General features: G+C 35.8%; 1 protein-coding gene across 6 annotated transcripts in view; it reads right to left on the reverse strand.

Moving 5' to 3' along the window:
- Positions 1 to 13,720, reverse strand: part of LOC113674566 (polyamine-transporting ATPase 13A3) — a 61,526-nt gene that overhangs the window by 32,566 nt on the left and 15,240 nt on the right. For 5 of the 6 annotated variants that reach the window (XR_016179159.1, XR_016179158.1, XM_027191047.2 and 2 more), the window contains exons 7-8: positions 5,247 to 5,326; positions 4,698 to 4,775 (exon numbers count right to left, since the gene is read on the reverse strand). Coding sequence is in view for 3 of the 6 variants with exons in the window: in XM_027191047.2 (XP_027046848.2) it covers positions 4,698 to 4,775; positions 5,247 to 5,326 (158 nt within the window). In the remaining 3 variants the exon portion in view is untranslated. Of the gene's footprint in view, positions 1 to 4,697; positions 4,776 to 4,849; positions 4,905 to 5,246; positions 5,327 to 13,720 lie in introns of those variants that run through there. The other variant, XM_089180483.1, reaches the window with a different exon arrangement.

The following is a 13,720-nucleotide window of genomic DNA, read 5'->3' on the forward strand; positions in this document are numbered from 1 at the left end:
AATTGTCATCTGCAATCACTAGATGCTTTAATATTCCTGCCGCAGTTCATTTTTTTAATCAAAAGTAACACATGGTGATTGCTGAAAATTGAAACTTAGGTCTAATGCAGTTTGACAGAGCCATGTCTTGCATGACAAATATTAAGTAGCACATGGTTCTGATTACATTCACAGTCATAATTTATGCATCTTGCTCTTTTTGGCACAATGCTCTATTTGGCATTTTACAGGCCTACTGTTCCAAGTCTTTATCCAAGAAGCCAAAAGACTTGAATGTCAAACCATTAAATGACCTCACCAGAAATTTTTAATCTCTTCTGTCGTAAGCTCTGACACTAATGAAAATGTTAATCTTAAAGTTCAGTTTCATTTTAAAATAAGATACAGTGTACATTCTTGTAATAGCAAAACCCCATTGTAAAAAAACAACAACAGACTTTCTTCTTCAAAATAAAAATTTTGGAGCACCAAATGAAAATAAATTAAAGATTAAGAAAGCTTGAATTTCCAAGAATTAGACATGAGACAAAATGATTTCGCTATTCCACTTAAAGATGTACAGCAATCACCAGAAATTGCCCATACATTTCTAATGAGACTCTACCACATTTGGATAATGTGACCATTTCATTTTCAGGTGTTTTCCCGGTCCACTGAAAATAATCTCTTTGCATGTTTAAAAACCATTTTGAATAAATTTGTTCTGAATTTTTACTGTTAAGAATGTACACAGGAATTGAGGTGATTCTACTGGATGACAAGAAGTAAGACAATCTGATATCCACAAATAATTTGTTAACTGTCTTGAGGTTTTCAACTCATTCAAGGGATACTCAGACTTGAACATACAATATGTCTCAGGGTAAAATGTTTGTCATGTTTTCACTTAACCAATGCAATGAGCTACAGAGACTGTGCAGTGAGTAAGGTCAGCTGCAGGTTCATATTTGACACCCATCCTGCATGACTAATATGTAAATAGATTTTAAAAGCTCTGTATGCTCTGCAATGAGACAGTAAAATGGGTTTTTTGCTTGTCACAAACCTGGGGAAAAAAATTCCCTACTTTGACACTCTACTTATTAGTTTACAGACAATCTACTTTCCATGTCTGTTCAGTATTTCTTTTGGAAGAAGTCTAATTTCCAAGATCATTTCCCCATTGAGAAAACAATATGCCCTATTGGAATGTCAGAAAAACAATAAAGCTATATAAATGCAACTCTTTTTTGCTCATAGAAATTACACTTGAATTGTGAAATGTTACATTAGGTTTCAAATTTCCATTACAAAATCAAGTGAAATTTTTACCCCTTTCCTTGCAACCACATGTTTTTCATTTTGCTGTGGGAAACTTCGCTATTTCACACAAAAGGTCAACCATTTACTGTAGTTGTGAGAAACCAGTTTCTTGTTCTGAAGGATTTATCACCTTTCACAAGTTATATGAAAGGATTAAAATGGGTTTTTAAATCAAAATTGCATTTCAGAAACACTTGTTTTCTTAAATTAATAATATACATGGAAAAGTTACTCAGTTCTGATTGGTTAAGATAAATGCAGTTTTCAGGTAATTCAGTGTTCAAGAGAGTTAATTCAGTGTTCAAGAGAGTTAATTCAGTGCAAAAGAGGGTTAATTCAGTGCAAAGAGAGTAACAAATTAGACATTCTGACCGGTCAATAACCAAAGAAACTCACAGATAGCCAATCAAATGCAAGCCTTGGATGTCGCAACAAAATCTGAAAATTTAAAAATTTGCAAGCAAAACAATGGCCAGCGTTTTAAGTCGGTTTTCTTTTGCCACTGCAGATGGAAAACAGCTCAAACAATGAAAACACTGTAAAAAGCACTGCTTTTTGGTTGTTGGTTTGGAAAAAGTGGTTTAGAGAGGGGAAATATCCAAGGAAATAGAAAATTATGAGCTGACCCAGCTTAACACTTCGCTCGAGCGGTCCAATGCCAAAATTAAAAACAAACATGGTTGAACCTCGGAAACGACGATTCTATCTCACTGAAAGTGATTCGGACACAGACAGAACAATTCCTTGAACTATTTAGCCGGACTTTGAACTTTTTTGCACCTTAAAGATGTGAAGATATCATTGCATATTATTGTTTTGATCGTACACGGTTGTTTTGACTGAATGCATGGTTTGAATAAATTATTTTTGCACTTGATGCCCATGCTTTACTTATGCTTAATTATGATAAGCCATCTCTTATTTTTCCATATATATTATTAACACGTAATCACATGATTTTTCTCGTGCAATTTGGAATAAACAAGTACTTGTTAATTTTTTCAAAGACCACAAATTGCACTCACCCTACGGGCTCATGCAATTTTGTTAGTCTTTAAAAAAATTTACTTGTGCTTATTTATTCCAAATTGCACTCAAAATCATGTGATTACCTATACTAACTATTTAATAGAAAGAGTTAGGGAGCTTATTGCATCAGCTCATTGCATCATCTAAGAGTGGTACCACAGCCTTGGACAAAAGATATACATGTATACCACACTTTCATATCAACAGGAGTGGTGACTTCAATCTAATGAAGCAAAAGAACTAGACTTTTAAAAAATTATGGAACAGAAAACGCTTTCAAATGGCCATGCTAGGCCAAGATGTTGAGAAAAATTGCCTTATTCAGAAAATTGCAAAAGGATGAAAGGATTCCCATGGTCTGATATTTTTTTTAAGGAAGGGCAATTTGAGAGGTTCACTTGATAGTCATTAAGGGGATTTTTTGGCTTGCCACACTAGCCACAGCCCCAAGTCTTAATGTTTTTAAGAGTGGGGTCTGTGAGCTGAAACATTAAGAACCTTTACGAACCTGACTGAATGCGGGCATATAAACCTTGTAGAGAGGGAATGCTTGTAATATGGTAAATAAATAGCTGTTCACTGTGGTTGGACAAATTCTAAATATTACACATAAATCAACCAATATTCCATTCCCTTATCTGGTATAATCATTGCATTTGATGACTTGAGGAGAAAGGATATTGCACAGTCCTCTTGATGTGTGACCATATTTACAAATGGAAACTCTAGGGTGAATCTCAATAGGTATTTATGACTTCATTAATAAAACCTGTATATCGTAAAGACTTGTGCCTAAGCCACACCTTTTTGCTTTAATCATGGTTGCGGCTTACGCAAGAGACCATTATTTGTCTCAAGTGTCCAGACTTCCTGTGTGCTTACTGAGTAAACATTTTGCATTGTTCTCCTACACTTTATTTTGTTCAAATTCCATCATTTTCATTTCAGCTGTGGGCTTTAGCAATGAAGACAAATGTTGTTAGCCACAAGGAATAGGTTGATTAACTTATTTATTTTGCTGCAAATACACAACACGAGATTTTGTCAAGTTTATTGGTCAAACATGAGACTGACTGACCTTGAGTGACGTAATTTTCCTGTGAAATGCTTAAATAATTTGAAACTTCCATGATGCCACACGAACCTCATCAACATGCCATCAGAATATTAATTTCTGACTAATTTGTACCCATGTTACTCAAACATCAGAAATTATATTTTCTAATAAGTTGTCTACAGAAAGTTTTTTCTGTATTTAACTATTTATTTATATCATATTTTAATTGTGCACATACCCATGTATCTATAGTTACTGTGGTGTGAGTAATAGTTTGTAGTATAAATGGTTAAGAATATATGAAAGTCATATATTTGAACTGCGGATAAAGAAGTGAATGAAAGTGATCCTCATAGTAATTTGCACTACTCAGGCAGTAGTGAAAATAAGGCCTGAAAAAAATTCAGGCCTGTACAGGATTTGAACCCATGACCTCTGCGATACCGGTGCAGCGCTCTACCAACTGAGCTAACAAGCCAACTGGGAGCCAACCAGCTGGCTGGCTCCCAGTTGGCTTGTTAGCTCAGTTGGTAGAGCGCTGCACCGGTATCGCAGAGGTCATGGGTTCAAATCCCGTACAGGCCTGAATTTTTTTCAGGCCTTATTTTCACTACTGCCTAAGTAGTGCAAATTACTGCGAGGATCACTTTCATTCACAGTTTGTAGTCTGTAAACATTTTTTTGCAGATTCTTGTGATAGGACTTAATGGACTCACAGAGAGTAACAACATCTGTAATCACAAGTATGATTACAGATGGACTTGAATATATATATATATATATATATACATAATTTATATGATTTTCATATATTCACAGTCATATATTACAGACGGAATTGGAAAACATGAAGTCCTATTACCAGTCAATCAAAACTATAACATAATTGGGGTAACAAAATGGCCACCAGTAAATACATTTTCATAATCTGAAGTTAACTCGGTGAAATTCACAGCAAACAAAATGCTTGCTGTCCCATTATACAGGCAAGATGCATAAACTCTCCTATCACACAATCCAATTACAAGCAATGGATACACTGTCCTATAAGTGGTCCAATCACATTCAAGGATTTTGTGGTAGTGTTCATTATAATTGTGAGCATTTCTGAGTGCGAATAGGGTTTCAAGTGTTCAAATGGGGCGTCAAGGAAGAAAGAAAGAAATTGTGGTAGTTACTTTGAGATGTTTGTAGTAATAGCAATGTGATACAAGTAGAGGTGTAATATAGTGCAGTAATGTATTGGTGTCATAAGTAAAATTGAACCAGATTTGAACAAGCAGAGGAACAAGTTGATCATTGCCCTTACCTGATTTGAACTTCATCTAATGATAATCCAGATGGACATTGGTAAAATAATCCAGGGTGAGATCCACTATCAAGGCCCCTAATCCCCAAAATGTAATCAATAATTCTTAACTATGTACACTGTAAGTAACTAAAGCACCTCAGATTTGTTACCTCCTCTTCATCATAGATGTATTAAGGACATTCCAATTTAATTTGTGCCTGAGTGGAAAACTTAAATCCATGAATAAACATTGATGCAAACAAGCATGTATGTTTTATACATAACTGAACTTCCAATGATTTACAGCCAGATAATGATGACGATGATGTTAATGGCATATCTCATGCAAAAGTTCATGTAGAGCTGTACTAAATACAAAGTTTAACTTACACATAATACTTATAAATGTTGCATTGCAAGAAAGAGTGCCATTTTACATAACATAACAAATTGACTTATCATTTTACTATGATGTATTTTGGCCCCCTTTTGCTAAGATTTGATTCCAAACAAATAACCTTAAGTACTGGCAGATTACCTACTGCAAATGTATTTGATCATAAATACCTCAAAAAATGAAATCTTCCTTGGTCCTCATTCCATACATATCTGAGGTACTTGTGGCAAAAGTATTTTCTCTGTGATATCTACATGAGTTAGGATAACAAAAAATTAATGTTAAGTAATCCTATAATTAATACCCACAATTTCTAGACTTTCCATAGGAAGCCTGAAATAATAATTCAAGATTTAAACATTTTTTTTATCTTTTGACCGTGTGATTCCAATGAATGAAACTTTGGGTACTAAATGTCTTTTTTCAATTCTGCACCTAGCTATCTCTTAGCAGCAGTTGCTGTAACACATGGAAACTTTGCAAAAGTTGCAGACTAACTATATGTCATTTTTTTTTGGGCCTTATTTCCACCACAACTTAAAAATAAGTAATGTTCATTACGGCCAAAATCACTTCAAATTCATTTCCTAAAAAGCACAGTTGACATATATGATTTCCATAAAGTCATTCATTGATTCATCACTTTGTGAGGTTTAATGCAAATCAATATAATGACCAGCTCCCTGTTGACTTGTTGGCTCAGATGGATACTAATAATAATAATAATAATAATTTATTTACTTATATAGCGCCCTTTAACATTTATGGGATGATCAAAGGTGCTTTACAATCCAAGAAAACTAATATTACAATAGATAATTACAATAAAAATGCTATTTACAATAGGTAATTACAATAACAGTACTAAAATAAAATAATGATAGTAAATGAATACATAATGAAAGAATGAATGAATAAAAAGTAAATAAATAAGATACAAAATACTCATAAGATTGCAATGCGAATCTAAAATGCTTGCTTAAAAAGATAGGTCTTAAGAGATTTCTTAAATAGCGCTAGCGAATCAATCGTGCGGATGTGCGCAGGCAAGCTGTTCCACAGCGCAGGCGCAAAGGCATGAAACGAGCGGGCACCCAAAGTTGTGCGCATAACCCCTTTTGGGCATTCTAAAAATATTGTATCATTATTGTGTAATGAATACCTAGACGATGATCTGATACAGATCAGATTACTTAAATAACTAGGAGCCATGCCATGAATCGCCTTAAAAGTAATCATCAAGATCTTAAATTGAATATGATAATTTACTGGCAGCCAATGAAGGTTGTAAAGTACCGGTTTAATATGATCAAATTTCATTGTGTCCATTATAAGCCTGGCTGCCATATTCTGTATGCGTTGTAATTTCGATAGTTGGTACTTGGGTAACCCATATAATATATTATTGCAATAATCCAGCCTTGAAGTTACGTAAGCATAGACTAATGATTGTCTACATTCCTTAGATAAGTATTTTGATATACGCCTAACGCTTTACCCTGCAAGCCAACAATCTTGGTCAGCCGATCCAACAAGATGGAATGATCGACCGTGTCAAACGCCGCACTAAGATCCAAAAGGATCAACAGGGTCACGTGTTGCGAGTTCATTTTCAGAAGAATATCGTTCATGACTTTGAGCAAGGCCGTCTCTGTGCTATGGTGTTCACGATAAGACGACTGCAGCTCTGGATAGATGTTATGGGTGACCATCTGACCATGTGTCTGTATGAACACAGCCTTTTCTGTAAGTTTGGAAATATATTGTAAATTACTGACTGGTCTGAAATTCTGAAAAATCAGTCCGAGCTTCTTCAACAGGGGATGGACCAAGGCACATTTCCACTGGTCAGCAAATATACCATTCTGCAGTGAAAGATTAATGATCTTGGTTAAAACAGGGAGCAGAGTGTCAATACAGGCGACAAGAAGGGGAGTTGGCATAGGATCAAGTGCACATGACTTCTTGGGCATGGCCTCAATCAATTTCCGTACTTCATGTTCAGTGAGCAGAGTAAAACTGGTCATTGGCTCAATCGAAGATACTTCAGGCTGTGAGTCAGTATTACTAGGTGACACGTAAGCTGACACTTCATCAAGCTTACCCTAAATGGTGACAATCTTCTGGGCGAAAAATTCACCGAACTTATTGGCAAGAGCAGCTTTGTCCTTAAAAGGTGGATATTGAATATATCCATATATATTGAACTACCAACCAGGTTTCAGTAATTGCGAAAATATCTGCAGCACACGATTTAGCATAGCACAGAAAGTCCGCAGATTTGCTTTTGATAGATCTTGCATTCAAATTACAGTTTCATTAAGTTAGTTCGAAGTGAAGAGCACTGTGATATATCAATAGGAACGTCCGTGAGCGTGCGAAATACTGGCCTGTTATAACCAGAGGTGACAGTCGGCCGCATTGTAATCAGCGATGGAATTCCAAACCTTGCTCCCAGTCCATTATTTGATGGGCTTATTGTTTGAGTTGAACTTGAAATATGCAAATTTCCGCCATGAACCAGATTTTGACCGCCAGAGCAGATATCAAATAAATCGTTTGTAGGACCTGGATTCCTAGAAATATCCATCAAGACAGTAATATCCAGCGGGGGGTCATGTCCAGCAATAACTAAACAGATAGAACTGTGTTTCGACCATCTAGCTAAGGAGAATTGCATCAGTATTGCAAAGGTCGTGGGTTTAATTTTTTTAAAGGCCTTTTGTACCCTACTACCTTAGTAGTGATCATCACTGTGAAGTTCACTTTCATAATCATTTCTTGAAAACTGCAGCTAACACATTTCATACATTCACAGTCATTAAAAGAGGAATGTTTACAAAGTCTGAAAAACAATCGAGTTGCACAGATTTGAAAAAAGTTTGTTGACTTTTACCGTAGTGAGTTAAAAAACTCCACAAATTCGTAACAGCCAAAGACTATCTTGTATCATTAAATTAAAGATAAAATAAGTTTTATAATCTAAAAGGGTAGGGAATTTAAGCAGTCTTCACATAATATCTCCCCTTTGTGCTACAGAAGCTGTTCTCCACACTTTTCCCTGTATACCCTTGAGGGGATGAGTGTCCATGGCAAGATAACTACTAGGCAGGTACCATGTATTCCAAGATTGGACATACAGGGGAAAGGTACAGTGTGGAAAAAACATTTGCATTAGTGTTCCTAACAAAAATTTGATGTAATGAAGCATTTTGCTCACTTTGTCCATAATTATTTTAATATCATTGCTCCAAGAGAGAACCTTTGATATTGTGACACCAAGATCTATGAAATTGTTTACATGTTCCAAAAGAATTGGTAACTGACTCAACATTTTTTAACCGGTTGAAACATTTTATCTAATTAAACCATTTTAACTAGTTGGACTTTATCATCTAGTTAGACTTTTCTGACAGATTCAACCATTTTATCTTGTTCAAGCACTAACAAAAGTTGAAAGATTTTATCTTGTTAAACATTTCAACCTGTTCGACCATTTTGCCTAAATAAACCATTTGAATTATGGTCCAGTTGCTACCATGCACTTTTCCTACCAGTCTGATCACTACCAACCACAGTCTGATCACTACCATGAAGAAGTTCGATCACTACCACTGGATGGCTACCAACAGAAAACATCAATTTAACTTAGTAAAAAGCCACAAAGATTTAAAAAAGAAAATTTCTGCAGATTCAGGTAGACCATTCTGGCTCGTTGGACTCTCTTATCTGTTGAAACTTTACCTGTTGGTCTATTTTATGTAGTAAGACTGTTGCTTTGACCGTTTTATTTAGGTAGACCATTTTAACAGGTTAGAACATTTTTCTTTGGAAGATCATTTTAGCTGGTTGAATCACTTTATCTTGCTAGCCTATTTCATCAGACTGGACCATGTTAGGCTAAACCATTTTATACCACAAAACCAATTTAACTTTTTGGTAAAAACAATTTAGCTGGTAGGACCATTTATTATCTAGGTAAACCATTTTCAGAGCTTAGACCATTTTATTTTAGTTAGACCATTTTCACATTTCCATCTGGTTATCCCATTTTCACCTGTTGGACTATTCTACCTAGCTAGACCATTGAAATGATTTACCCTCATTATCCAGTTAGACCATTTAAACAGGTTGGAGGATTTCCACAGTAAGACCATTTACACCTGTTGAACTATTTTATCAAGTAGGTACACCATTCTAACCAGTTGGACCATCTTATTTAACCATTTATCTGGTTGCACCCTGTTATCTTGTTTGACCATTTATACAAGTTTATCTGGTGGATAATTTCAACCTGTTTGACCATTTTACCTTGGTAGACCATTCAAACTAGTAAGACCATTTTCACAGGTTACCAGTACATCCTCTTGTCTGGTAACAGCACTTTTAAAATAGGTTGGACTTCGACTGCTTATTAAGCTATTTCATCTTGTTAGACTCAAAATTTCCAAGTCAGGTTTCGATTCCTCTCAAAGAGAATTAGACCTTTTAGAACTCAAAATGACAAGTAAAAATGCTGCAGAATATTTTGCTTGAAAAATGATGGATATCAAAGTCTTAAAAGTGACAGAATAAGCTTCTGAGTCAACGACACTACCATTCTCTGAAGTGATACGAATTGTGGCCTTTAAGTGACAACCAAACTCTCAGACTTCAAGCAACGCCAAGGGACAATTTGAAGATTCTATGGCCTGGAAAATGCATGTTTGAATAATGATATGTTAAAAAAGTATTGTTTAACACAAGATTTTGTTAAACTAATAGAGGCCACTTCTATTGGTTGACAAGTTATATCTGTTAGGACATCCTCACCAGTTGGATCATTTTCTCTAGTTAGACCATTTATCCAAGAGGACCAATTTATCTAGTTAGACTATTTTAACCAATTGCAACATTTTATCTAGTTATTCCATTTTACCCATTTACACCATTCAGTCATTTTACTTAGTCAGACCAATTCAACTGGTTCGGACATTTCATCTGTTAAGATCATTTTAACCATTTCCACCATTCTTTCTAGTTAAACTACTTTAACCAGTTGGAAAATTTAACTTAGTAAGACCATCCTAGCCTGTTGGACAATTTAATTTAGTTGTCCATTTGAAGCAGTTGGACCATTTCAACCACCTGGATGTTTTTACCTGGTTAGGATGTCATAACCTAGCAGACCATTTTTATTAGCTAATTAGCGAATGTAAGTGGCTGGACTGTCTAATCTAGCTAGACCATTTTTTTAGTAACAGCATTTTAACCTGTTGGACTTTTTTTCTTAGTTAGACTATCTTAGTCAGTTAGACAATTATATTTAGTTCCACCATTTTAACAGTTGTACTGTTTTATCTCCCTAAACCATTTAACAGATTGAACCATTTTCGCTGGTTACACAATTAAAACCAGTTTTGATCACTTTCTCATGTTAAAGCATTTTAACCAGTTGAAGGGTTTATCTGCTTAGATCATTTTACCTTCTATAATCATTTTACCTAGATATACCTATTCCACTGGCTGAGACATTTCACCTGATGAGACCATTTTTACCATTTCCATAATTGTTTTTGGTTAGACCACTTTAATTGGTGGGACCTTTTAGCCTGGTAAGACCATCTTAGCCTGTTGGACCAATTTATCTAGTTGTACCATTTTAAGAGTTTTTTTTCTGAGGATATAGAGAAGTGATGGACAGGCCAAAAAATCCAATGTTTTTTCATATTTTGCCATAAAACCCATGACCATTCTTGTCATATTCAAACAGAAGATCAATGACTATGCTTTATACTTCAAAACATTTCACAGCAGAATCTCATCCCAGTATCCCCTTGTAAACTTCCCTAACCCTAAGCAATGTGGCCCACAGGGTAATGCTCTCTAACAACCAGCTCTTTAACAAAGTTCCATTCAATTCTGCATTTTGGATGATTGTGTTTTTGCTGCCATCAATCATTTTAACAGCCCTTTTAGGAAACAACTTTAATGGGCTCAAAAGGTCATGGTTTGTGATTTGTGATTGGTGGGTTTCAATCCGTTTTGTGTGTTTCTGTGTTTCAAGGTTCGTCGCTTGTGATCATAATTATGATTGATGGCAGCGAAAAACGCAATTGTGAAGGTGGCTTTTGCACAATAGAGTTTGCACATTTGTGAAAAGCACAGTAAAGATTGCCAGGTGCGTTCACCACCCTTGGTTGAGCATAAGATGTACATATACAGTAGAGCATGACTGTAACGTGACTTTAGAATGAACTTTAGATGTGCGATAAAATATAATTTTCAGTTTCTGTATTGAACTAAAACTCTTCGTGTGTGCTTCCTTTTGAGTTTTTTCCCTAAATTTTGAAGGGGACAAATTGTCCCCTTGGCTGCTTTTTTAAGGGACAATTTCAATTGCAGTGCAGGATTGACACAATGGGGCAGTTCCTGGTTTTTTTTATCAAATTGTCTTACTCTAACAGTCACTAGGGAGGTCCTTCAAAAGATGGGCAACTTCAATTGCTAAAAAAAGTGTCTGGTATGTTTCATTTGATAATGAAAATGATATGTAGGTTAACTTCAACTGGTTTCTCCTGACCTCACCGGCAACCATAAAGAGCCATAAGGTCTGAACCTTTCCCAGTTGAACCATTATTGCCTGTTAGACCAATTAAACCTTTGCCCCCTTTGTAACTAGACACACAGATATGGATAAAGGGTCACGGTTTAGGCAATCTTTGTGCTTGCACTTGATCAGCAACCATTAAGTTTTGCCCAGACATGCATGAGAGAGATTAAAAAAGGAATAGAGTGTGTCAAGACTTTTACTACTCATTGTAGTTAAACCTTTTTAACTGGTTCGTCAATGTTGATCAGATAGAAAATTTAATCTAGCTAGACCAGTTTTATAACTAGTGGAACCATTTCAGCTAGATTTGGTTCAATCTTTTTTCACCACTTGGACCATTTCATCTATTTAGATCATTCTAAGGATTTGCACCATTTTACTTCTTAACACCATTGGAACTAGTTACTAATATTAATTCTTTTTTGGTCAGACAATACTAACTGGTTGGACAGTCTTGTAAAGCAAGGCTTTAGAGTCCTCATGTTAAGGGGAAACAAAGAGACAAACATAGAGCACTCATCTTGAAGAAACAGATACCTTAGAACAGCTGAGAGAAGGAAACAAAAAAGGTTCAAAGAGATTTGCTGAGCTTCTGGATGCTATAGTTGTGAGCCTCACCAAAGTAAATCAGGAAGCAGAACTTGGAAATAGAGTACTCTACATCTCTCCAGCATGAGTTAAAGAAGGCTCTTCTTGCAAAATACAAACAATAGGTTTGCAATGACCACAGGACTGAGAATGTTAAATTGTTGAGGGAGTTCATTGACCAAAGAGGTAAATTTTATGACCACAGCTTCTGAGAAAATAATTGGTGTTGTTAAAGAATGATTGAAAAAAAGAGAGGATCTTCTTTGCCAAGGAAGAAAGTTATAGTCCTAGCCAAAGGCATGTGAAGTCCAAGATATGTGACCAACCCAACTGTGGGTCTGTAAAGTAGCTGGGTGTCAGTCTCACCACAATCCGTTGCTTCATGAGAATGTCAGAGCAGGAGTGAACTTCAAAACAAAACTGTTTAAATTCACCAAGTGCATCAACAAGCAACTCCAACACATTAGGGGAGTTTCTTCAGTGAACACTCACCAGCAAAACTGGACATAAATCCTCACTGTCTTCTGAGTTTGTGAATTGTCCCAGTGTACCTGACCAGTGGAGGACAAAGGTTGAAAATAAAATAAATGTTCTTCTGGATGAGATTCTGTCTTGCTATGGAAGGCTTGGCTTAACCAAGTGTCTACCCTGGGAGACCAGCCATCCTATCATTTTCCCTCACAGTCAATGGATCATGACCAAAGGATACTCATGACAAGAACCTACATGTGGGGACTACTCAGGTTCTGGCAGAACTTTCAAAGTAAAAAAGTGGGAAAAGGAATGCATGCGGCCTTGAAGAACAAAACCACCACAGCAAAGCAGATTAAGGCACCTTTACCTGAACTGTACACTCAAAAGTCCTAGAGACCTTTGGTAAAAAATCAGCTGACTTTGGTAGACCATTTACCACTAGACAAGGGAGAGGAAATATGCAACTGAAATATATAGTTGGACCTCCATTATCTGGATTTCTCAATTATTCGCACTTTTTCTGTGGCCCCAATTTTGTCTTGAATATTTATTAGTCATGATCAAGATCCAAAGCCATATTCTTTTTTAAAACTACAGCATTGAAAAGTGAAGTTAAGGTAAGTTTGATTTGCTTTCAAAAAGCAAAAGCAGCACTCACATGCATTGTAACTAATGAAGAACATTTGGAATAAGTTCTGGTTGGCTTAGAGTTTCTTTGTTACTCAATGAAAATGAGCTACCAACTTTGCCACATTTGTCCAACGAGCAGATTTTAGATAGCATTGTTGGACAGTTTTCTTTTGAAGATGAAAGTAGCAGCAATGAGGAAGATGAAGGTCAAGATGAGGAAATTTTTTCAAACTCTGAAGCTGTTGAATGTTTTAAAAAGTGTTTATTATAGACAGAAAAACAGAACAATGTTGACGCTATCCAGATTATGCAGCTTTGAAGAAAGACTGAACTATTTTGGTAGTATTCACAATAGACAGT

This window comes from Pocillopora damicornis, chromosome 8, assembly GCF_964200805.1.
Source record: "Pocillopora damicornis chromosome 8, jaPocDami1.2, whole genome shotgun sequence".
NCBI lineage: Eukaryota > Metazoa > Cnidaria > Anthozoa > Scleractinia > Pocilloporidae > Pocillopora > Pocillopora damicornis.